This window comes from Sceloporus undulatus, chromosome 2 (genome assembly GCF_019175285.1).
Source record: "Sceloporus undulatus isolate JIND9_A2432 ecotype Alabama chromosome 2, SceUnd_v1.1, whole genome shotgun sequence".
Lineage (NCBI taxonomy): Eukaryota > Metazoa > Chordata > Lepidosauria > Squamata > Phrynosomatidae > Sceloporus > Sceloporus undulatus.
Genome location: NC_056523.1, coordinates 104,451,640 through 104,478,105, shown reverse-complemented (window position 1 = coordinate 104,478,105; position 26,466 = coordinate 104,451,640). Strand labels below are relative to the sequence as shown.

General features: G+C 42.1%; 1 protein-coding gene across 1 annotated transcript in view; it reads left to right on the top strand.

The window, feature by feature from the left end:
• NR3C1 (nuclear receptor subfamily 3 group C member 1) overlaps positions 1–26,466 on the top strand; it is a 77,488-nt gene that overhangs the window by 41,984 nt on the left and 9,038 nt on the right. The window contains exons 4-7 of the mRNA XM_042447515.1: positions 1,616–1,736; positions 4,685–4,963; positions 6,772–6,916; positions 25,269–25,399. Coding sequence (XP_042303449.1) covers positions 1,616–1,736; positions 4,685–4,963; positions 6,772–6,916; positions 25,269–25,399 — 676 coding nt within the window. The remainder of the gene's footprint in view (positions 1–1,615; positions 1,737–4,684; positions 4,964–6,771; positions 6,917–25,268; positions 25,400–26,466) is intronic.

The window sequence follows — 26,466 nt, the reverse complement described above, 5'->3', positions numbered from 1 at the left end:
GGGGGGGGGAGGTCCCGGGGGAGGGGCCATACCGGGGTGGGATCGTGTGGCCCCGCCCGAAACCGGGAAAGTCCCACCCCCAGGCGGGATATGGCAAGCCTACTTGGAGGTGAATGATGCAGCAGAGGAAGAGAGGCTATGCAGCTGGGTTGCTCACTCGCTAAAAAGAGGCCCAGGCCCACTCCCAGCCTCATGTAAACACAGGCTCGAGGAGGCCTCTGCAGATGGCAGCAGCGCACTCTGGAGGACTTTTGGGGGTACAGAAGCAATGGGCCTGGGGCTCGCACATGAAGCCAGGAACAAAGGAGGACTTTCTAGGGGGACTCTGCTTGCTTGTTGTGAATTTATTTCACCATTTTTACTTATTGTGAGCCTATTTTGCTTATCCTCCCCTTCCAATTCCTTCAAGCCCTCATATTTGATTTGCATTGGCAAATGAGCCACATGGAGTCCACGTGGAACCATTAGGGACAATGGATTCTCACTGTATTACTGTATTGTCCCATGTATAACTCTACCCAGGATGTTGGAGTCCATTTTGGGGGATAAATTTCTTGATTTACAGTCAAGTATATATGATAATTAAACAGAACAATGTATTTTTTAGGATTACCCAAAATTGTGCAGGGAATACAAATAATCCACACTTGTAAATAGTATAGTGGTACCTCGGGATACGAAATACCCAGGTTACGAAATTTCCGGGATACGAAAAAATCCCATAGGAAATAACTGTTCCGGGTTACGAATGTTTTTTCGGGTTACGAAAAACTTTTTGGTGCTTTTCGGCGCTATTTCACACGAAATCGCGGCTTTTCCCCATTAGCGCCTATGGGTTTTCGGCTTACGAAGGCTTTTCGGGTTACGAAAGCGGCCGCGGAACGAATTAATTTCGTAACCCGAGGAAGCACTGTAATGATATTATGAAGTTGCACTTTTTAGATGCTGTTGCATATGCTTGTGAGTGCCCAGATAACAATATTATTGTGCTGCCTTTGTAGATGCTGTAAATAACAAAATAAAATAAGGAGTATTTGTTGTTGTGAGCAGTTATTTGGATGGAGTAAGGCTTTTAGCTAGCATGATGTTGTAGAAAAAGAAACACATCAACTCCTTTTATTTGTTCTTGCTCAGTGATTTTTGCACTAAGTGATTTGCACGGGAGGGAGAGTTGTTCACATGGGCCCAAGGTCATTGCTTTCTCTTCTCCAATGTGTAGGCTAGCTAACACAGTTAAATCGATGGATAATTTTGATCCCAGATTATATCAGCATTGAGCTATTGTTACTCATATAGCTTTCCATGTATATGAGATTTTTTAAATCGTAGTTTGGATTTCATCCTTGACCGTGGGAGAATTTTATCAATATCTTCAGTGTTTTAATACTGTGTTTGAATAGTTTTTGTGAGTTTTTCGGGCTATGTGGCCATGTTCTAGAAGAGTTTCTTCCTGACGTTTCACCAGCATTTGTGGCTGGCATCTTCAGAGAAAGTTTGAATCTTATTCTTCAATATAATTATAGCATTTAAGAAATGTATACTGAATTTCTGTGTCTGATATAAAGAACTTGTGTGTGTACTTGCATCCCTAGATCTCTATTTATACTTTTCAAATGCAGGGCAGCACAATTATCTCTGTGCTGGAAGAAATGATTGCATTATTGACAAAATTCGGAGAAAGAACTGCCCAGCTTGCCGCTACCGGAAATGTCTTCAAGCTGGCATGAATCTGGAAGGTAACTTGATATGCTTTAATGATTTTATTCCTAAAACCCAGACAAGTTCCATTTTCTATTTTCTATTCTTTACGTGTGTGCATGGAGCCTATTCACAGAAAGAGACAGAGATCTATGTTTCTGGGCCCTGATGTTCAATTCCCAAGGAAGCCTATGCATGTAGATATCTATTTATTTATTTATTTATTTAATAAATATCCCACCTTTCTCCCTATATAGGACATGTAGGCATATCTGTGATATCTGTGTGGGGACTTTAGCGGCTAGGGGAACCTCATAATATTTGGAGAGGGCCAATGATGTTGACCCACTACCTTGTGTTATGTGTAGATTGTCTTCATGAAAGAAAGCTGGATGGGGCTTGTGGAAATGTCAACAGTATGTTACTTTGTTCTGAACAGGTATTCCTGATATTTGTTTCACTGCTTCCACTGTAAGCATGAGCGCTTGGCTGCCATGTTGCAGCATACTGCCTGTGCACTATAACCAAGGGTTCTTATTAGAATCATAGAATCATTCCTTGATTTGTCATATTGTGCTACCATAGCCGTTATACTTTGTGAGATGGCAGGAAAATCAACATCATTGGGCAGTAGTATAGATGGAGAAAGCCAACATTTTGGAGGGCAATTAAATCTGCTCCATGTCATGTGAATAATCAGCTACCAGAACAGAATACACAAAGAAGGAACAGGCATCAGTTTCATATTCCTTTGCCCTCATTCAGTTCAGCAAGCAAATGCTGCAGAATTATTTCAGTGTGCTAATTCAGGAATCCCTTTTTGTTGCTATATTAATTCCATAATTACAGGTGATTTGTGTCTTCAGTAATCAAAACTATGTACCAAACCAAGATTTGTTGAGAATACTTGCAGGGATCCCTTATGATTTCCACTTTCCCGAGTTCCCCATTAGAGAGTTCTTACAGTGGAGATTATTCAGCAGTGTTGTGAACATTTAATAGCTGGAGTCCCCTTAAAAAATGTAAAAATCAAATTATTTAAGCTCACGTGTCTAACAGTATAATTTATTTAGTTCAAATGTCAGTTTGAAGGCAGGATGAGCTGGGTTTTTGCAGTTAACCTTTTTGTCAAATAGGCCTGATTGAGTAAACAATTGAAATGCTTGGCTGCTTGTGGTGTTGCAAAATACTGTCAATGAGCCATGTGTTTTGGGTTAACTATCATGCTAACACTAAGAAATTTTCTCCAAATTGTCACATCCCCTCTCTCCACCAGCTAAATACTGTATTAGAAGTAACAGTCCTAAAATACTTAGAAAATGCAATATAGCACAATGTTCCAACACATAAAAGTTGTTGAAGGTTTTTATGGTCTGACATGTACTGCTCCTTTTGAATTTTTTGTTGTTATCTGCCTTGAGTTGGCCCCAACTCATGGTGATGCTGTAGATGAGACATCTCCAAACCTCCATGTCTTCCACTGCTTAAGTCCTGCAGATTCAGCCCCATGATCTTCCTGATTGAGTCTAGCCATATGGCATGCAGTCTCACTCTTTTTCTGCTACCTCTTACCTTCCTTAGCATTATTATTTTTCCTAATAAGGCATGCCTTCTGATCATGTGGCCAAAATAAGACAGTGTTTTTCATTACTTTGGGTTCCAGGGAGAGTACAGGTTTGATCTGTTCTAGGATCCATTTGTTTTTTTGACCATAACATTAGCAATAGCATTTACATTTCTATACCTCTTCATACTCAGTAGTCTCTAAGTGGTTTATAATGTGTAAGCTAACTGCCCCCAATAACCTGGGTTTTCATTTTAGCGACGTACGGGAGGATGCAAGGCTGAGTCAACCCTGGAACCCTGGGATCGAATTCACAATCTTGTGGCTGCAACACTGGCTGCAGTACTGACATTTAACCACTGCGCCATCAGGGCTCCTTCCACAGCATCTAATTCTAATCTTTTAGAATTACTGTACTATAATTCTGTAGAACATGTAATATAAAGTACAAGTAATTTAAATATATATTTTACCCCAGTTTTTAATTTGATAGATGTGTTAACATTTTACAAGTAATGTGTTTTGCTGTCATTGCTAAGGTGCTTCAGATCTGCCTGAGAACAGTCTGAAAAGTTAAGATAAACAGAAGTCAGAATTTCTGTCAAAGTCATGCTACTGCATTAGCCCTGTTACATGAACCCTCATAGGCAAAATCCAGAGATTTTCTTTTGCATGTGTAAATTATTGTTTATACAGAGTTTAGCAAGTGAAGGAGAGGGGTTGATCCAGAGAATTGTATGTATACTGCTGCATTGTTTACTGTCCAGTTTGCAGCACCATTTCTTACGAAAGGGTGAAAATCTCCAGTTTGATTTTATCTTTTAACATATTGAAAGGACATTTTCATGATGTGATTCATAAAAATGAAAAGGCATGCATGTGGCATAGTTACTGTGGAAATATTAATAAAAACAGTATTCAATGAAGTGACATTTTAAGCTGTTCCTCTGGCATATGTATTCCATAGTTTAATTACCACAGTAAGCAATTGCCAAGGAAAAAAAATCATCTTTGGCCCAGCTGTACAAGAAACAAAATTTTCCTGGCTTTAGTGGTTTATGTCTAGAAATGCATTTGCACGTATGCACAATTCCATAGTGTGTATGCTATTTTGCTTAACCATTGCCAAATTATGCTGTCTCTTCTCTTGTAATGATTTAGTATCATGGGAAGACATTATTGAAACCATACTTGTGAAATCTTAGTTCATTTATGTTCTTTATTAATCACCCTATTTGTACTAGTGTCTTCGTTTTCAAATGACCAGCAGACTTGGTAAGGTTGTATGTGTATGATCAATGAGCGTTGGTCAGGTGCCACTAGTGCAAAAAGAAAGGAAGAAGCGGAAAAGAAAGCTATAATGTGTAGTGTCAAGCCCATTTTTTCTGTCATAATTGACTGTATCTTCTGAAAATGTTCTAGCACGGAAAACAAAGAAAAAAATAAAAGGAATGCAGCAATCCAGCATGACTGCAGGGAGAGACACTGCTGAAAATCCTGCAAATAAGGCTATAGTTCCTGCCTCCCTGCCACAGCTAACTCCTACCCTGGTTTCCCTACTGGAAGTCATCGAGCCAGAAGTGATGTTTTCAGGCTATGACAGCACAATACCTGACACAACTTGGCGTATAATGTCAACTCTCAATATGCTAGGAGGAAGACAAGTTGTAGCTGCAGTGAAATGGGCGAAGGCAATACCAGGTAAATGACAGTGCATAACACATTTTGTGAATGTAGAGTAGGGCTAGGGAACCTTTTTGAGTCAGTTGCCAAATCTCCTTAATGACTTCATTCAGGCTGATGGCCGCTCCCATCACTCTTCCCCTATTTGCCTTCTTCCTGCTCTTATGTTACTCTCCCCCTGTCTCTGTCTTCTGCCACCACCACCCCTCTTTCTTCCTGGCATGTCTGTCTTGCTCATTCTTCCTGTCTGCCTGGAGATTGCCAGGCTACTCTGGCCAGATATACATCTGACTGACCACTTGTACAGCAGTTTTAAAATCAAGGCAAGCCCTATGATAAGGAAGTCCATCTTTTTATTTTCAATAGTGTGTTTTGGCTTATCAAGACTTGATTGTTTCCGGTGAGCTTTCGTTTGTCGTCATACAGTAGGTTTCTTCTGTTGCCTATTTTGCTCACTCACAATTGATAAAAAGCATATCCTTCTATTTCAAAATAATGTTGTAGATACATTAGTGATATCACCCCATTATGGTTTTTGCTGATACATGATTTGCCATCACAAGAGAATGGGAAGGAAAATCATGCCAAGACCGGGAAGGAGGGTTTGCTAACTATGCTGGCACAATTTTGATTTTATTAAGACTTTTGACAAGATCCCACATAATATTGGGGTGGTGAACTGTGGGTAGGTGCTAATGTTAGTTGGATGTTTAATTGATTGAAAGACTGAACCCAGAGAGTGCTCTCAAATGGTTCCTTTCCATCCTTGAGAGAAGTGACTAGTAGGGTGCATCACAATTCTCTCCTGAGCCTGTTTACCTTTGTAAACAACTTGTGGTAATTTGGATTACACATTATTTGTTTATGTACTATGGTTTTTCTAAGCATTTTGGCTTGACATTACTCTCTTTGATCAGTTATTTTGACTTCAGATAGCAATTTTGTTTCCTAGACTTCTGATTTGGTGTTGAATGATATTGCTTTAATTATGGCCTTTACACACACATTTAAAATTCCTGAAAAGGATGAACACTGTAAGTGCATCCTTTGAGAAAAGGACACAGTGTGCAGTCTTGCAGGCCTTTATGCTAAAGGCTTAGAGAAAGAGGGGTAAGATTAAAGGCACTCTTTTAGTAGCATGCCTTGGACCTTGGCTAGCCAGGTGGCAGAGAAATAATCTCTTCATACGGCCTCAACAAACACTTCTGCTTCTCAGCCTCCTGTTCCATCCCGGCAACTTCAGTTTCAGTGCTCTTGACATCATCAGTTCATTTGTCCCTGAAAGAGTCTCTGGTGGAGTCAGTTACTGCACCCTTGAAATGTAGGGCAGATGCAGAAGAGCCAGAATTTTACTGGAAGGACTGTTCAACTGGCCTTTTAAGATGCATGTGTCATTTAAGTAGCAAAACTCCAAAGTGACCCAAAGTAGCTTTATTTTGGCCTGTCTGTATGGGCCCTTTGTTACCAGTTAATTTATTCTTCTATTGTTGTTGGGTTTTATTACTGGGTTAAGTATTGGCACACAAAACAGCACACCATAGCTGTGTGTAGTGAAGTGCTAGTGGTCTCTTTGCTCTTGCAAGCGCTTTCAGAAGGATGTGCTTTTCTCCAGAAAAGAAAATGCTAACCCCCTTCATTGGCTTGTCACCTTTCCTCTGAAAGGTACAACCTAAAGTCACCTGACTCAATTTTGTTTCAATTTGACACTGTTGCAGTTAGGCCATATGGAAGAAGCTACTCTGAATTGTAAATTTCAAAACAATATTTTGTATAAGTAGTATTTAATCATGACAGTGTATAGAGCATGCATCTTTATTTCTCACCAGGTTTCAGGAACTTGCATTTGGATGACCAAATGACCCTTCTGCAGTATTCATGGATGTTTCTGATGGCTTTTGCTCTTGGATGGAGATCATATAAACAATCTAATGGAAGTCTGCTTTGTTTTGCACCAGATTTGATAATTAATGAGTAAGTAGTATCAGTTCCTTTTCAATGTACTTTTGAAGAGCAGTAAACTTTTTAAAATATTTGTTTTTTTATAATTAAGTAGAGATTTACAGTACAGTGGACCCTTTCCATCCATGGAAGTTTGGTTCCTCCCACCCCCAGCGGATGGAAAAAGCATGGACTTTTGCACCTCATATTATTCAATAGGCAGTAGTGTGCATGCATCTACATTAACACATATGTGTGCACAAACCACCACTGAATAATATGGAGTGTGGCAATCTACAGGTGGTAGAATCTGTGAATCACTAGTTCACTGATACAGTAGGTTCACTGTGCTAAGAATCATCTTGTAAAAATTGTTTCATCTTTAATTTTTTTGTAAGAATATAGTAAGCTCTTCTATGCTTATAGTATTGGAGAAATGCTATTTTTCTGAGGAAATGAAAAAAGTGTGTGTGTGTGTTTTGTTTTTTTTTAAGTCATACTTGATTATAAAGCTATAGAACAGGGGGTAGGCAACCTTTTTGAGCCGGGGGCCGGGTTGCTGTCCCTCAGACAACTGGGGGGCCGAAGCCAAAAAATAAATAATTAAATAATTTTTTTTAAGATTTAAATAAATAAATAACCCGGGACAAATGTTGGACAACATTTTCAAATGGTGGACACTTTTTTTAAAAAAAGTGGAGGACATGCAAAAAATTTTGCTGATTTTTAAAAAAAATGTTAATATAAATGCATGTTTCTGAGGCATCTATAGACAATTGCCCCTGCGCGTGAGAGGCCAAAGGCCCCGGCAGCAATCGGCGGCAGGACCGGGCGGGGGCCAGTCCCAAGGCCTCGCCAGGCCGCATCCAGCCCGCGGGCCGCAGGTTGCCTACCCTTGCTATAGAACTTGATGGAAGCAATTACAATACAGGTTTCTAGCTCAGTTTTTTCCTTGAGGCAGTAGCTTAAGTTGGTGAGAAGTGCTGTAATGTTAAAATTTGAATATCAGACTAGATTTGGAAAGTCCACAGTTCAAGTCCCCACTCAGATATGAAGTTCATTGAGTGATCATGGGTGGCTGTTCCTAAGCTAGTATCCCTCATATGGTTCCTGTGAAATTTAAACAGAGAATGAGGGTATGCCATCTTGAACTCTGTGGCAGAACTTAGAAATTACTTTTTTGGACTGCAACCAACAGAGCTATTGCCTATGATGACTGAGGGATATTCTGGGAATTGCAGTCCAAAAAGTAACTCATCCAAGCTTTGCTCCCCAAATTCTAAATATGGGCAGGGCTGAGAGCTGTACTCTAGATACTCAGAAGATACACTTCTTCTGAAACTCATCTCCCTACCACAATTCCCTCTTCTCTTGTTGTTTCATAGTGGGTTTTGTTTGTTTTTTATATCTAATTTTCAAGTATATGCTGACAGCTTTGATTATAACATTCAACAGTAAATTGTTTTGTATCATTTTTATCTCTTTATATCTAATACAATTTTAGACAGTGTTGGTTGACAGCTGTTACCTATTGATCTGGATACCTTGACCCCATTTTACATATGTGAATCCTTCTATAATAGTACATTAAGAGCATTAAACGTCCTTGTCAGACACTCTTGAATAAGCTCCTGCCTTCAGATGCCCTCTACAAAGTGTTTTCCACATAATCAGTGGTGACATTTCTAATACTGTACTGTTGTTCATGTGATATTGTAACATAGAATCCTAATAACACAGTAATGCCATTTGTGTGGCACTGGGTAAATACTTTTAAATGAGCAACAAAATGGAAGATGTTAAATATAAATTGTTTTCTGTATTTTAATCTTGTATGGAAGTGGCTGCTTCCTAAAAGCTCTTACCTGATAGAATTAGACAGCAGCTCTTAGTTGTGCAAGATGGTGATGATTTATCGCTTTCAAAGAACTGCTAGTTAGCCAGAGCAGGTTTATGGTGACTTTTTACTGGTTTTGTTTTTTAATCCCTCCATTAATTTCGGTGTCAAGGGGACATTCACTATACCAACTCCAGTGACAGGGCTTTTCTGGGAACCTCAGGAGAAAAAAAGGGACTTTAATTCCAGTCCCAATTCCAGCTATAATCCCCCCTCCCCCACGCCACCACACACAAACACAAATCATCTTATTTATAGTGGGAAAGGTTTTAACATGCTTGTTACTGATAAGGGTGGTTTCCTTGACCAGTGATGGTGGCTTCCTTGACTAGGGGAGAATGTAAGGCTTGTTAATGTCAGACTTAGCAGTTTAAAGCTAAGTTTTCACTTAGCCGTCTCCAAATTTTGGACCGATAATTATTCATTATAACAGAATTGATGGATGGCTTTTTAACAAAGCCTCACAACTGCCTCCTTTAGGCAAGATGGAACAGTGCTTTACTGTAGGGAGGCATGGACTACCTCCTTCACCCACTCAGCCAGTCCCCCCTCTGACCTGTTTAATCAGCCAAGAAGGACAAGGGTCTGAGAAACATGTTGTGGCTTTCACCTCTCTAAGGATCCTGTCCACATCATCAGGCAGCAGAAATTGAAAAGTATCCAATCACACTGGACAGACAGGTTCCAAGGTTATATCGATTGGCACTGTTATCAACTACAGCATCCAATTCGAAGCAGATCTGGGCAACTTTATCTGCAAAGTGCCATGCAAATTATTCGAAGCAGGCCACCAAGTAGTCTGCAATTTCTACTTGAGAGTGAGTGTGTAAAAGAACCCTGATCACTTGGAAGAGGTTTGCTGGACGGCTATGTGCAGAAGCGGTGCTGGCAGCAAAAAAAACTAATTTCTTTGCTGCCCACACTGCCACAGAGTAGGCCTTCAAATAGGTTCTAGCCCGTGTTTGATCAGATTCACTTCTATTCTCCTGCCAATGTTGCTCTAGTCTCCATCTCACTTGCTTCATCACCATCAACTCCCTGGTAAAGCAAGAGGCTGTTTGGCTCCTCATTCTGTAAGAGGGGTATGCTCAGGAGCAATTGTCTCCACCGCCCTGGCTATTTCTCCATTCCAGAGATCGAGCAGAGTTTCAACAGAATTGCCTGCCAAGGTGATAGGAAACTCCCCAAGAGCCCTCAGGAATCCATCTAGATCCGTCAGCCTCCTGGGGTGGACCATCCTAATTGTTCCCCCACCACTGCAGAGGTTTCAAGTCCCAGTGAGTCTAAACCTCACTAGATAATGATCTGTCCATGACAACAGAACTTTGGAGGGTTCTTCCACATCAAGATCATCATCTCCTCACCCAGCACAGAAAACTAGGTCCAGAATGTGCCCAGCAGCATGAGTAGGGCCAGATACCATTTGGGACGGACCCATGGATGTCATGGAGGCCATGAAGTTCAGAGCCACTCCTGAAAGGGCAGTCTCAGCATGGATGTTGAAGTCCCCCAGCACTACTGGACAAGGAGATCTTATTTGTTTATAACATTTGTGTATAGTTTGAATATTGCAAGATCTTCAAAGAATTCACAAAACAAAATAAGAGGTGGGGGAAGCTATAAAACAATTTTGAACAGTTCAAAAGTCAATAATAAAAATATTAAACTATCAAAAAAAGTGAATTGTGAAACTTATCCCCATGGAATATTTCTTCCTGTCCAAATGGATAACATTTTAGCAGGGATTTGAAGATGAATAGTCTTTCTAACTTTTAGGGAAGGGAGGTGTAGAGCTTAGGCTTATGAAGCAATAGATTTTCCAGTGTTTGGTAACTGAGTGAGAAGATACAGGGACGGTCTTTCCCTCTAAAGGATGGATAGGCAGAAAGTAACTTTCTCAGCTTTTTAGGATTTCCACTCCCAAACTCTTTTTTTCAGTGGGGAACACTCACAAAAGCTGATCTGTGTCAGACATCTTTCTACTCACTTCTGTACTGAAAAATGCCCTGGATGCACATAGTACCCAGGGGAAATTGAGAGAAAGGAAAGTTGGTTGACCAGATGAGTTTCTAGCTTTTTAAAGAAAAAACACACAATAATGTTTTAAAATTGGGATGGATGGGGGCTCAGTGTGTGCCAAGAGAAGTGTCCAGGAATTCTATGGTACCCATAGCCATCGCATAGCTAACTGCAGAATTGCAGCATATAATCAAGAAGCCAGAATCCTGTTGGGCAGTTACAAATGGATAACTAGAGTTATGCACTGTCAGCTGAACCTACATAGCCCTTAGTTTAGGGCATGCATAGGGACTGTGAAGGTCCTCCAGTGCCCATTTACCAGGCCGCAACTGATGGAAGTCCATTTCCCTGTTGATCAGAAAGCAGCTTGCTCACAGTCCCACCCTAGCCCTTGCACAAGCAGCATGAGGGTGAATTGCAAAAGGTATCTGGGCAGGTAGTGTGTGTCTGTCATCTGCTTTCCGACTGATCGGGGAACAGACCTTCATTGACTGCAGTAGCTGCTGTCTGGTAAGTGGGGATTGGGGAGATCAGAGTGGGATTCACTGATCAGCACTGTTACTGTGGTGCTTACACATTTGTAACTTCCCAAAGGGACACTGTCCAGAGTTAATGTACTGAATCTATGTGGTACAACAGTGTTTAATAAATTAAGTTTATCTCCTACCCAGGGCTGTTTCTTACATCTCTACAACAAAGATTTGATTTGGATTTAAATATTTTTACAGCAGTGCAAAATTATAAAGAGAAGCCATGTGGCTGCATCTTTATTTATTTATTTCATTTTTATGCCGCCTTTCTCCCAGAAGGGAACCCAAGAAGGGTCACAATATACATTTGTGGGATGAAGATCAGCCCATTGGTAATCGTTGGCGTAAATCTTCTTTTTTATAAACTAAATCCTGCAATATCTTGTATAAGTGCTACAGTGAAACAAAGTACCAGTGTAATTTCCACCAATGTGGTGCCCTCTGGCTGTTTTGACTATAGTTATCATTAGTTCGAAACAGCATTACCAGTCATTAGATAATTGTGATCCATAATATCTGGAGGGCAGTAGGTCAGGAAAGCTATGATAGGAAGTTGAACCATGGAGACATGGATTTAGATTGCCACTACGCTGTTAAGATTATCCATTGGTTTTAGACCCTCTTCCCCCAGCCCAACTTATTTCTCAGTTATTTGAATAAAATCTTGTGTATGCTGCTTTGTTGCCTCCCTTTTGATATATCTTTCATGGCTTTATTGATTGAATACTGTTGTAATTCCCTCAGATGATGAAGGAGGCAGCTAAATAATTTGAATAAATAAAATGTTTGTTCTTGAGAAAATAAAGTCACCAAAATAATATTGTTGGTTTGGAATTGATAGCTCTTCTTGAAGCTTTTATTCTAGCGATTTAAAAGTACATCTGCACACCTCAGAATAGCAAGAAGTGTATTCACATAGCATATTCCACGGGGAGGAAGTTGAAATTGTAATTGTGGGGTAGTTTAATGTATTTCAGATTTGCTGTAGCACCATATCATTACTAGTTGTTAATTTTCCTGAAAGGGAAGGTTAGCTGCAGGAATGTTACACTTATTATGCCTGTTTATTTTACATAATTAATTTAATTGGTGCTCCTTCTAGTCACAGTTAAAAGTAACTCAGGGTCTTTAGATGGAAAATGCATTTAACATTAAGTAATGTTGACTGGGTTAAGAAACATAAGTTGCCAAAGTTACAGAGAAATGAAATATTTTCCCCAAATATAAAATATACGTTAAGAGATAATCTTCTCATTGAATGCGGTTGTTAACTTGAGATGTACAATGGACTCCCAAGAGGAATCCAGAGCTCATTTTTCAGCATCCTAGTTCCACTGTACATATCTGAATGCCTCTGAAGAAAGGTGACAATTTTATACTGTTGGTTGTGCTTAGCGTCTGGTATTCTGAGGTATGCATGTATCTCTGAACATTGAGTTTCCAGTAGCTGCCATGAGCAGTGTTTTCTATATGAATTTGTTTAATGTTAGCTTGTAACCGTATCTTGCAGTCGCAAGTTTGTATACTGTCAAGAGACATAAACATGTGCAGTATTGCTCTGTCAGTCTACCTGAATTTTTTGTTCTTTATTTTTCTTCCTACCATCGTGAGAAATGAGTAAGTAACACAGAGCAAGATATCCCAATGTTTTTTGGGTGAGGCGTAATAAATGTTGGAAGGGGAAATACTCAGACTCTACCTGTACCTTGAACTTAGTTTGCCATATTGAGCAAATTATTGTGATAGGCACCTCACTAGTTTGCTTTTAGTCAAACTGATTGATTTGTCTGGTTGGTTGGATGGTTTTAGGGTTTGCATTCTATCTTTGCACCTTTATGGAAAGGGCTGGACGGAATGTGTAACCCTCCAAATATTAAACTGTCATTGTGGTTTCATGTTGAAAGACACCTTGAATCCCAGCTTGAAAGGGTGGGGGTAATAAATAATACAGTACAATACAATACTCTAGCCAGCAAAAGCAGTGATGAGGAATCATGAGACCTTCCATCCAGGAACCTCGAGGGTCACATATGCCTCATTTCTTATTTTAAGTTTTCAAGGCAGCTTACAAAACATAAGTGAATAACACTATTTACTCAGAAGGGCCAGAGTTCCTCAAGAAGATCTTCTGCTTCCATACCCCTACACCAATCCTCTACTCATATTCTGGCTTTTCAGCTGCTCAGTAGTGGAGCAAAGGTCAAATCTGGAAGCAAAGAGATAAGACTACCCTGAGTCCAGAAGTCAAGGTAGATTACACCACATAGTTCTTCCCACAGATAGCTTGCTGTGTTGAAGCATTAAATGTGGCATCGTAACTGTAGTATATGATAAGATTTTATCCAGTAGTGGCTAAGGGCTGCTGGGAAGTGAACAAGTGGCACATGAAGGCAGCAACAGTCTGCTCTTATAGCCAGCATTTGGTATTCAACGGTATGCTGCCTCAGAAATTGATGGCTTCACCTTTATGTCATGGTTCATAAGAGTAGCTTTCTTAGAGTTAGGAGAATCAAATGGGAACAGCTTTGGGTGGATGGGCTGTGTCTCTCCCTCTCCATCCTGGTCATTTATAGTTGGTAGAAGTCACTACAGGACAGCCTGCTAGCATGAAGTGTTCAATGCATGATAATTGTGGAAACTAATTATATCGCATTCTGAAATTACAGACTTCCAAAGTATTTAAAATATGATCAGAAGCTCAACACACCTTGAGACTAAAAAGCTAAGCCACATGTCCTTTCCAAGTAAAGACATATGGCAGGATGTGCATCTTACTGATAACTACACACACACCCTTGTCAGAGTGTGGAAAGGAAATAACTATGAAAATTATTCCATGAAATGTCACAATGTCAGTTCATTAGATACAGCTCTAAACTTTATTTATTAATTGCATTTATATTCCACTTTTCTCCCACAATGGGATCCAAGATGGAACTGGTTTTTGTTTTCTAGTTGATTAAGATAATAATAATAATAATAATAATAATAATAATAATAATAATAATAAGCTTTTACAATGTGGAGGATGAAAATATGGCCCAGGACTCTTACTTCAAGTGGAGCTGTATTTAGAAAAATAAAGAATTGTGGCACTAGTAACCAGTTTATTTGCAAATTGTGTGTTCCTGTTTCAGTTTACCTCATATACTTGTGTACAAGCCAATCTCATGTATAACTTGAGGAAAGGTTTCAGGGTTAAAATCCTGGATTTTGATATGACCCATGGATAAGTGAAAGGTAAAACTTAGGGGCCTATAAGGAAGGATGGAAAGGGGGAAATAGCACTTCCATCTCTCCTTCTCCTTCTCTGGACGTCTTCCCAATAGATTCCCAGGTGCTGGAGGAGAGGTTTTAACATCGGATTGAGAAAAGAAGCAAGTGGATTTAAATGGAGACTTGTTTCCTTAGGAAGCAAGGTCTTGCAAAATGGACTGGAGAGTTGTTTTTTATAGGAATCAAAGTCTTGCAAAAGGGACTGGAGAGAGCAGCAAGTGGATTTAAATGGGGAGATTTTTCAATGGGAAGCCAGGTCTTGCAAAATGGAGCAAGAGAGAAGCAAGTGGATTTAAATGGAGAGGTTTATCCATGGGAAGCCAGGTCTTGCCAAACGGAGCAGAGAAAGAAGCAAGTGGATTTAAATGGGGAGTTCTTCTGATAGGAAACAAATGCTTGCAAAAGGCGCAGAAAGAAATGCAAGTGCTTTTAAATGGCGAGTTTTTCCATAGAAAGGAAGCAAAAGCGCTTTACAGAGCGCCCAAAAAGGGCGCTCTGCTGGTGCCCGTGTTTGCTGCGCCAGGGAACTGCAGCGGACAAACTGCGCAATTTCCTGGCGCAGCAAAAAACCCGCAAAAAGCAGGTTCTTTTTGTGGTGCGGTTATGATGCCGCAAGGCGCCAATGGCACACTTGCGGCGTCATTACCATGATGTGCGGACGCTAAGCATCTGCGGCGTCAAAATGGCAGCGCCCATGTGTATAGGATGCCGCCATTTTGATGTACCAGTACATCCTAGGGGTGAGGCCTGATTGGATACTGTGTCCTTGGCCAACCCCTAGGACGTACTGGGGGTGTGGCAAAGGCCCGTGTAGAACGGGCCCAAGACTTGCAAAACAGACTGGAGGGGGAAAGAATTTGTGATCAGGCTTGCTTGCTTTAGGACCCTTCTAAGCACTACTGATGTATTGACCCTAATATAAATCTACCCAAGATTTTAGGGGCAATATTGGGGCATAAATTTCTTGACTTATAGTCGAGTATATACGGTGGGTCGAGTATAGAGGTTTTTTTTACACATTGGCAGCTGAATCGAGGAGTTTAGTGCCTTCCTTTTTTATTTTATTTTTTTTGCTTTTATAAATTTTTTATTTAATATTCTTAAAATTATATTTAATATTCTAAAAATTATTTCTTTATGTGCACGCGTGCGCGCGTGTGTGTGTGTGTGTATATATATATATATATATATATATATATATATATATATATATATATTCTTCGTGGTCTCTGCGAATCATACAAATGGGTTGTACTGCGCCTGCACAGTGCTGCTCGGAAAACTTCTGGAATACTTTGCAACTTTTTGGCGGTAGCTCCATCCATCCCTTATAAGTCCCCTGTGTTTGCGCTCTTTCCCCAGTTCCTTCTTTCCGCCGTGTTAGCTGCTTGAGGAACTTCACTTCTGCTTTATCTGCTTGTTTCACTGGAAAATTGACCTTGGACCATTTGACCATTCTTGATCTGACACCCCCCCCCCCGGTGTATTGTTGACCATTCTGTACATCTAAACGACTCTGCTTAAGGACTTTGATTTGGCTCACTATGGCGGGGTACAGACCGCTGCTTTGCAGCGGTCTGGCGCCGCCGCCAGAAGGTCCGCGGGGGAGCCGGAGCCTTCAGACGGCCCGACTCCCGCGCGGACCAAAAAAAGAAGCTCCAAAATGGAGCTTCTTTTTGCGTCGCGTTTACGACGTAGCGAGGCGCCAGGGGCGCGCTCGCTACGTCAGCAGCGGCGCGACGCGTCTGGACGCTGTGCGTCCGATACGCAAAGATGGCGGCGCCCATGTAGAAAGGGCGCCGCCATCTTGTACGCATTGACTACGTATTAGGGTTAGGGGAGTGCGGAAGCACCGCCCCTTCCTAACCCTAATACGTATTCAATACGTATTTTTTGGCGGTTTGTAACCCGCCTACGTCTCCGGCACCGTTCAAGAAGTGCGACATTTGTGGGGGTAAGATCCCCAGACAGGATCCTCACTCTTCTTGCTTTCTTTGCCTCTGGGAAGCCCACAATACCAAGGCTTGTGACTTTTGCAAGTAGCTAATTCCTCAGACTAGGAAGAACCACGACTCCCACTTGTTGGCTGCCCTGTACAAGCAGGTCCAGAAGCCACCGCCTGCCTCCCGCTCCGCTTCGGCACCTACTGCCTCCGAGTCGGTACCAGCTGGTTCTGTGGCCGAGAGCTCCACCACTGAGCCAAGTGCCACCACCATGACCCCTGAAGAGGGTGATGGGACCAAAGGAACACATCAGTCGAAGTCCAAGTCTAAGTCCTCCAAAAAGGATAAGACTAAATCTAAGGACTCAAGCTCCAAGAAGGATTCGGACCATGTTAAGGATATGAGCTTCCTAGCGGATTCAAGCTCAAAATCCTCCTCCAAAAAGAGGCACAGGCCCTTGGATTCAGGAGATGGCTCTCCTCAAGGCTCCCCAAAGAAGAAGAAACCTCTGGATTCGGGAGATGCCCCTGCTCACAGCTCTTCCCACAAGAAAGCCCATGCCAAGACTCCTAAAGGCACCCGGTCTTCCTCTTAAGCACTACACAACTCCTTTGGTACCCACACGGGACGCGTTGGTTCCATTCAAAGCCAGCTCTCCTCGGACTCGTCTGACACCAGCTTCAGCCTCAGTCGCCTCTCTACCTGCCATGTTGACCTTTCACCAGGTCTCTGACAAGGAGGTTGACACCACCTCTTGTCACTTCCTCGCCGGTCACCAACCCGGTTCCTCAGGTTCAAGTTCAAGAGGCACAAGTCCATCGCCAGGAAGACTCAGACTATTACTACGACAGCGAGATGGACAGATACTTTGTCTCAGTCGGTTGTAAAGTTGTCCGCAGTCGCCTGGGCCCTAAATCCACTGTGCCTCCAATGCCAAAGCCCAACGGCTCCGGTACCATCACCCACGTCTGTTCCCTGACCACGTTCCATCGTCGCCACTGCCACTCAGACGCGACACTCCTCTTCGCATGTGGTGTTGGGTGTTGACACTTTTGAATCAGATGATGACGGCTCACATCAGGGGGACCCCCGTGCATCTCAAATGGATTCGAGCTCCTCGGATGAGGTTGCCCCTCAATCTCCACAGGAGTTATTCCAACCAGGTGACTCGTCTCCCACTGACGACGTGCGTACTTTTGCAGAGCACATCATTGAAATGGCAAACACGCTGGACCTCCAGATCACACACATCGAGGATGATGCCGCTGACCCCATTGAGAAATGGGTTCACGGCAAGGTTCTAATGCCGCCTTCCATCCCACTGCTGCCGTCGCTGGAGAGGATAGCCAAGGGCTCTTGGGACGCACCAGCCTCGCTGACACCCACGACCAGGAAGATAGAATCCCTCTACATGATCTCACCTTCCCAGTCTGCTTGGTTGTTGGCTCACCCCAAGCAAAATTCGGTGATTGTTGAGGGGTCTCAGCAGTCTTTTAAGCCTAAGATGTCCACGTCTCCTGCAGACTAACAGACCAAGAAGATTGACGGTCTAGCAAAGAAGGCCTGTTCCTCCTCCATTCTGGGACTCAAGGTCACAAACTATAATGCCTGTATGAGAGCTTACATACAGTGCTTGATGGAGAAGATCTCCCCCATCATCCCGGACGTCCCTGATGACTGAGATCAGAGACAAGGACCACTCCATTGGGAGCTGGTTGATTACCTCGGCTCAGCACTCCACTGACTGTTCAGCCAAGTCTGTGGCGACAGTTGTTGCTCTCAGGAGACACACTTGGCTCCTTTCTTCAGATGTGAACCCGAGTGCGACGGCTACTATCGAGGACATGCCGTTTGACGATGCAGGCTTGTTCAGCCAGGAGACTGATGAACGCCTCAGCTTGAAATACTGTATGAAGGCGGCTGCCAAGAAACACGGTATGTCTACTCCATCCCAGACCCCATTTCAGAAGCGGCAGTGGCATGGCCAGGACCAGCAGCCTTTCCAACAAGACCGGCCCTATCAACAACAAGAGCACCAAAGGCAGTGCTACCATCCCAGTCCTCTTCTTTTTCTGGCCACTGCCAGGCCCCTGCTCGGTACTGAAATAATCGCAGACAGGATACCGACCAGGGAAAGAAGAGATCCTGAAGGGTTCCTGCGTGCTCCGTCCTGTCATTTGCCATGGGTCCCGACATGTACCACTACAATGTCTTCCCTTCGGCCTCTCCACAGCTCTGAGAGTGTTCACCAAGTGCATGGCTCCTATTGTCACCTATCTTCACCAGCAAGGCTCCAAAGTCTTCCCGTACTTGGACGACTGGCTCCTCGCAGCCCCCTCCATGATTGAATTGCAAAGAGATGTTGACTTCACCTTGTCGCTTCTCTCGTCCCTCGGGCTCTTGATGAGCTTGGAGAAGTCTCATCTCTCACCATCCAGACAGATGAAGTTCATCGGCATCATCCTCGATTCCGAAGACTGCATTGCCTATCTCCCTCAGGACCTTTTCCACACTCTCTGCTCCTTGGTCAGGACCTGCCTCACCCACAGACAAGTGAAAGCCAGCAGTGGTCCAGATAGCCCTAGGACACATGGCTTCCACGACATTCGTGACCCTGTGGGCAAGACTATGGTTTCGGCCCCTCCAGGCATGGTTCCTGTCAGCCTTCAATTCAATGACGAACTCTCCATCCAAGTGGCTCACTGTTCCAAGATCTGTCTCCCACTCCCTTCGCTGGTGGCTCGACTCCCAGAATGTCTGTGTCGGCATGCCTTTTTCTCCTCTTCAACCTCAGGTCACCCCACCACGGATGCTTCGATGAAAGGTTGGGGCGCCCACATGTCAGGACTTCTCATCAATGACAAGTGGTCCCTGGACAAAAAAGTTCTCCACATCACTGTCCTTGAGATGCTGGCTATGGAAAAAGCCTTGAAAGCATTCAAGATGGACCTCTCCAACAAGGTAGTGCTGCTACTGATGGACAACACTACTGTCATGTACTACCTCAATAAGCAAGGTGGCATCAGGTGACAGACCCTGCTCGACATCATGCTCCGCATCTGGGACTGTGCATCCCGAGAGGTATTCGGCTCCAAGCAATTCACTTGCCAAGAGAGGAAAATGACTTGGCCGACCAGCTCAGCAGATCTTCCAGCGTCTGCCACAAGTGGAGGCTCCATCCCGAGACAGTCAGCGACCTCTTCAGTCGGTGGGGAACCCCCCGGATCGACCTCTTCATGACCGCTCTCAACAGCCACTGTCCCCAGTTCTGCTCCCGAGCGCGCAACGAGAACTCCCTCGGAGATGCGTTTGTTTCGCTTGGTCAGGAGAGATGCTGTACACCTTCCCTCCGCTTCCACTGATCACCAGAGTGGTCTCCAAGATGACAAGGGACTGCTCGGACGCCATCCTGATCACCCCTTGATGGCCAAGACAGCCGTGATTTCCATCCCTGCTCCACCTCTCCAGGAGAGAATTTCTTCGTGTCGAGTTCTATCCGGACCGCCTCACTCTCCAGGACGGGCGAGTTCGACATCTGGACATCATCAACCTACCGATGGTGGCGTGGAGGCTCCAGCTCTAGACTCACTACCTCCCTCAGTACGGACGGTGATCTTGGCTGCCCAGAAGCTGGCCACTAAGAAGTCCTACGCTTCCAAATGGAAGAAGTTCCTGGATTGCCTTTCTGTGAGATGCCTTGCTCCATCCCGAGTGATGACACTGTGCTAGAGTTCCTGATGGCACTTTTGGATGTGGGGCTGTGCTTCACCGCCATTAAGTGTTACCTTTTTGCCATCTGTTCCCATTTCCAGTTTGATGGCAAACCTTCTTTTTTCAGGGACCCTCTTGTGAAGAGTTTCCTGAAGGGTTGCAACAACCTTCATCCTCCGGTCTCAGTACCGGCACCTGCTTGGAGTTTGGACGCTGTGCTGTCTGCCCTGCAATCCAAGCCCTTTGAACCCATGGCCACTTTGGACTTGAGACTCTTGACTTGGAAAACAACCTTCCTTGTGGCCATCACCTCTGCCTGCCATGCGGACGAACTGTGTGCCTTGTGGAGGGACCAGCCTTTCCTTAGGTTCCATAAGGATAAGGTTGTTTTCCGTACTGACATTAGCTTTCTGCCTAAGGTGGTGTCTGCCTTCCACATGCATCAGGACATTGTTTTGCCTACCCTGGCCTCGAACTCAGCCGATGATACCGAACGCCGCTTACACTCATTGGACGTTCGGAGGGCTCTGGCCTTCTGTTTGGACAGAACTGCGGGTTCAAGCCATTTCAAGAAAGAGACTTTTTCAATGCTACTCAGAACCAAAGAAGGGACTGCCTGTGACGGCACAGAGACTTTCAAAATGGGTGGCTGGTACCATCCACCACTGCTATGAACTGTTGGGCAGACCTCTCCCGGCTAGGGGTTCGGTCCCATTCAACTAGGGCGGTAGTGGTATCCTCCGCCTTTCTGACTGGGGTCCTCTTGGAGGATGTCTGCAAAGCTGCTGTTTGGTCCCAACCCTTGACTTTCATCAAACACTACATGCTGGACACCAGGGCCAAACAGGACGCATCTTTTGTGAGGTCAGTGTTGGTTTCAGGTTTACATTGATTGCACTGCATTTCCATGTGTTTACATGTTGTTGAAGGAATGTCTTTTGGCCACATTTGGCTTGGTTTACAGCATCCCCATGGTTTACATAGGTCTTGCATGACCTAAGGTGTTTTTTTATGTGTCTTTGACTTGAAAAGTTAAAGTACTATTTATTTAAGTACTGAATACATCTGACACAGTTCTTGGTTCAATGATTTATTGTGATTAATAAACACCGTTTTATTTGAACGTTACTTGGTTTCATGACACTCCCTCCTCCTCTGACTGAAGCTTGTCAGTCTAACCCATTTGTATGATTCGCAGAGACCACGAAAAAGAAGGACAGGTTGCATACCTGTAATGCTATTTCTTCGAGTGGTCATCTGCGAATACATACAAATCCCACCCGTCCTCCCCTCAGTGTCCTGCTCTACATTGGCTCATTCTCATGTCGTTCACGCGGCGTAAATTTCAGAACTGGGGAAAGAGCAGGAACACAGGGGACTTATAAGGGATGGGCGGAGCTACCATCAAAAAGTTGCAAAGGCCTGTTACAGACAGCCAAAATAAAGCTGCTTCGAGTCACAGTGGAGGTATGGTGTTTCAATGATGCATGCGTCCTATGAGTCCAGAAGCCACACCAAAGCCACGCTCCAGTCCTTAGGGCCACCACATAAGCAAATATGACTCTACTTCTTGACAACCTCTACAACATTTTTTTTGTTATTCTTGTCAATATTATATAATCTCACTGGTGTCAAATACCATTTCCAAACCAATTTATAATAATTTTCTTTAATCTGTACCGATAGATTTTTCAAGTGTCTTTGTTCCCAAATTTTATTCCATTCTTTATCACATAATTTACATCCTAATTCTTCTAAAATATTTTCTTTTATCTTCTTACCTTTATTCTCCATCAATATTTTATACATTTTACTAATTATTCTTTTCATTTTCTCATTTTCTCTTCCTTTTTGAATTATTTGTTCAAATTGTGTATGCTTTTTCCTTTCTACATATCTTTTCCCATTTTTAAACCATCGTTCTATTTGCATATAATGAAACCAAGACATTTTTATTCCCATAAATTTTTCTTTTATATTTTCTTTTTCTACCCTTACATCTATCTGATTTTTTATTATATCTATATTCGTTTCCTTTAATTCCTTATCTAACAGGCCTCTCAAATTCTTTGGGAATTTCTTTTCCATTATTATTGGTATTATCACTGAGTCTTCATTCATTAATTCTTTTTTATATTTATTCCATATTTCTAATATATTTTTCATAAGTAGATTTCCAATTCCCTTAAAGAGTTTAGTTCCTTCCTATGCCCTGTAAATAAGGCATCTTAGAAATGGATTACAATGCTCAAAATACTGAGGAACCCATAATGTACTGCACTTTTTAAAAAGCTGAGGGTTTTTTTTAAAAAAAATTAGTAAGCCTACCTATTAATATCACAGAACTTCCTTCTGTAAATATGTACTGCACCCTCCCAGTCATAGTACAGCTTTACTCTCTATGAGTAAACATGTTCACACTATTATTAAAACTATCATATTTCCTTCAAATTTCAGATTGGAAAAGGGAAAGGGTAAATTAAGAGGGACTCATCAGTTAATTTACTGTAGGCTATATTGTAGCTAAGCTAAAATAATTTCAGAATATTTTGCGTGGAAAATGTAGCATGTGGTATCTGTTACTTAAGAAAGAACTGCATATTCCTCTTTCAGTAGACTTGACATCTTGTGATGGGGAGAGCAAATCACTTTAAACGCAGCAGAATCCTGCATTGAACTCCACTCCCTACACACCGAAACCACCAGCAGAGACAGGAATGTCCAGTAGAGCTAAGGCCTTTATTGTCAATGTGTGGATACACAAGATTCCAAAAACCAATGCACAAAGTATTTGAACGAGATAAATCTTCTTATTCCTTTTCTTTTTCATTCAAGCAGTATAGTAGGAGAGGTATGGTACAGTAGTCTCTCTTATTCAATCATAAAAGTATTAGGAACAAGGAAACTCTAGTTTCATATTTACTGTTTATACTCAACTATAAGTTGACTTCACATAAAAATCGAGGGCAAGTTTTGGGGCCATTATGGATTTTGATATGACTTGTGGCTAAGTCGAGGACAAAACATAGAGCATGCAACCAAGGATGTAAAGGACAAAGTTTACTGTCTTCATACAGAAATGTCTTATTCAGATGCTTCTAAGCCCAGTTCCTCTTGGCAATCTTTTGAGGGGAAGAACCAAAGGGATGCCACCACTGCCATTTTCCCATCCAAGCATTCAAAAAGACCAGAAGCAGCATCATGGTGGAAAGAATAAAGGAGTTTTGGTGCTTCTTTTGGGTGTTTCCAGGATGAACTAAGCTCTTACCTTTTCCCACTCTACTCAGAGAAGGAGAAGAGTTAAAATACACTACTTACTTTGATCCATGGATAAGTCAACCCAGCTTTTGGGGGTCAGTTTATATGCATGAGTATATACAGTATGTAATGTATGGAGAAGAGAGGGGTGTGGGTGTGTGTACATATTAGACATATTCGTTGATTCAGTGATTTGTCAGATACTCAAAGTGTAGCAGCAAAGACAGCCAACATGGTATACTAGTTTGAGTGTTGGACTAGGACTCGAGGAGACCAAGATTCAAGTTCCCATTTAGCCATAGATATTCTCAGGAAATTTTATTTAACCTTAAGAAAGTTGCTTTCTTGAATTATGTGTAAGTTAATGAATCCCATTTTTGGAGAAAGACAGGAAATCAATCAATCAATCAATAAAAAATTTAGCGCCCTAGGAAGCTTGACAAGTCTTCTCATTTTGTCTATTTAGATTTCAAGTTTAAACTACTTTAGGAGAACCATTTCTAGTGCTTCTTCTACCTTGGTTCATTCTCTTTATTTTTGAATATTTTCTAACTACATTTTTACTTGATAGGCTGCTTCTGAATTACCGGTATATTATTTCTTGTTGTAGTAGCAGTATTTTGTCTTGATTTATTCATATCTCCTGTTAACTGATTTGAAGGATCCTTTTAGAGGCAACTGTGTAAAATAAACTCACATTTTAGTAAGTGTAAATCAGATTAGATGATCGTTCTAACCAGGCCTATGCAGAGATGTGCTAGCTCAGAGATGGGGAAAGTGAAATATGATGAACATTTGTATTGCTATTTTATTGATTGATTTTATTTGATTTGGCCTATAGCCATCCTTCCACCCAATATGGGACACACAGTCACTTACAATAGAAGTTAAAACAAAATGGCTAAAACAATTTAGGGCCGGAACAGACAGACCAAAACAAAGCTGCTTCAGGTCACTTTGGAGGTGTGCTGTTTAAATGACACATGCATTTTAAGAGGCCAGAAGCTGTGCTAGAGCCATGCTCCAGTCCTAAGGACCAGAGCACGGCTTTGGCGCAGCTTCTGGCCTCTTAAAATGCGTGTGTCATTTAAACAGCATACCTCCAAAGTGACCCGCAGCAGCTTTATTTTGGCCTGTCTGTTCGGGCCCATACAGTACAAAGGTTTTAAAAGCATTAAACAATCCAGTTAAAACATTAATTCAGAATAGTTAAAAGCACTTGGAGGACATATTACATATTTTAAAAATGCACAGCCATTGAACATCATTTTCCTTCAACCAGTTAAAGTGTGAAGGCCTGTTTAAATAAGAAGATCTTTGCCTTTGGTGAAATGATTGCAAAGAGTGGGACAGCTGAGCCTTCTCTGGGAGGAAAGCAGTCACTGAAAAGGCTCAGCTTGTGTCCTCACCAGGTGGAATGTAGAGAAAGCCCTCTCTGGAAGATCGTAACACTCAAAAAGTCTCATATGGGAGGATAACGGGCTTTCAAGCAGTCTGGACATACTGTGAGCCATAAACCAGCACTTTGAATTATGGGAAATGAAAAATGAAGAAAAGGGCTAGAATCCATTATTTTCCAAGTATTTGTCATGGCCTGCATTGATTCCATTATGAAGTCTCCTAGTAACAAAATCATGCTTTTAAAAAACTGTCTGGCCTATTTCATTTATTGACTCTTTAGGGATATCCAGTAGGTACTGAGATAATCCCAAGTAGGAAGTGATTGGTCCTTTTGTCTGCTCTTTCCTCAGGCAGAGAATGAATTTACCGTGCATGTATGAACAATGCAAACGTTTGCTGGTAGTTACTAATGAGCTGGCACGGCTTCAAGTTTCATATGAAGAATACCTCTGCATGAAAACTTTGTTGCTTCTCTCTACAAGTAGGTGAAAGTTGGTGCTTTTGTTCTAGTGTTTTTTGTTTTGTTTGTTTGTTTACAAATTTATTTGTAATGATAAAGTTGGAATTCCTCCCTGTCACTGAATTGTGAAATTAGTACATTATGCCTAATTTAAATTTCTTGAACCTACTTTATCATACTCCAGTTCCAAAGAGTTCAGTTATGACTGCATATCATCACGCCTTATGACAATCAAAGATAAGTGTTTCCTATGAATAATGTGAATACATGACATTTTGTAAACACCACCTCTACATACTGTATTAAAGGGTGCAAAAATGTTCTAAATTTATTTTAAATTTCAACAGTTAATAATGGCAGCAGAAAAAAAGTCTACTCGTTGAAATGTTTCTTTGCCTCCACAAATCACAGAAATGTTCAGTTCTGACATTGTTTTGTCGTAGGCGATATTCACATTGGAGAAATAATCCAGTTTGACACCACTTTAACTGCCTTGGCTCATGCTGTGGAATTCTGGGAACTGTAGTTTGCTGTGTCACCAGAGATCTCTGACAGAGAAGGCGAAATGTTTCACAAAACTACAATTCCCAGAATTTCATAACATTGAGGCATAGCAGTCAAAGTGATGTCTACCTGGATTATTTCTGCAGTGTGATGCAGCCATAGTCTTCAATTTCAGACATCTGGCAAAAAATGGCATTCTCTAAGTCAGGGCTGGGAATTCTGTGCCCACCCCCCCCCACCCCCCAAGATGTTGCTGGACCATATAATCCCTAACCACTCCATCTGCAATTGATAGGAGTCAGAGTTGAACAATATTTCAAGGTCTGCAACTTCCCTAGCATTTTAAATAATTATTTATAAAGGGCAGTGGAGATCTTCACTCAGATTATGGTGCATCTGTTAATAAGTCTGAATTTGTGATGTGGCTGGGGCTCAATTGTGTCCTGTGAGAAATTGGAAGATTTGGTTTTTTCCAAAATGTAGTAGAAAAAAAGTTGACATGTAGGCATGATGGAGGAATAAAAATAGAGAAGCAATAATTATTATATTTTTCTGGCAACATGATTATAGAATATCACAACCAC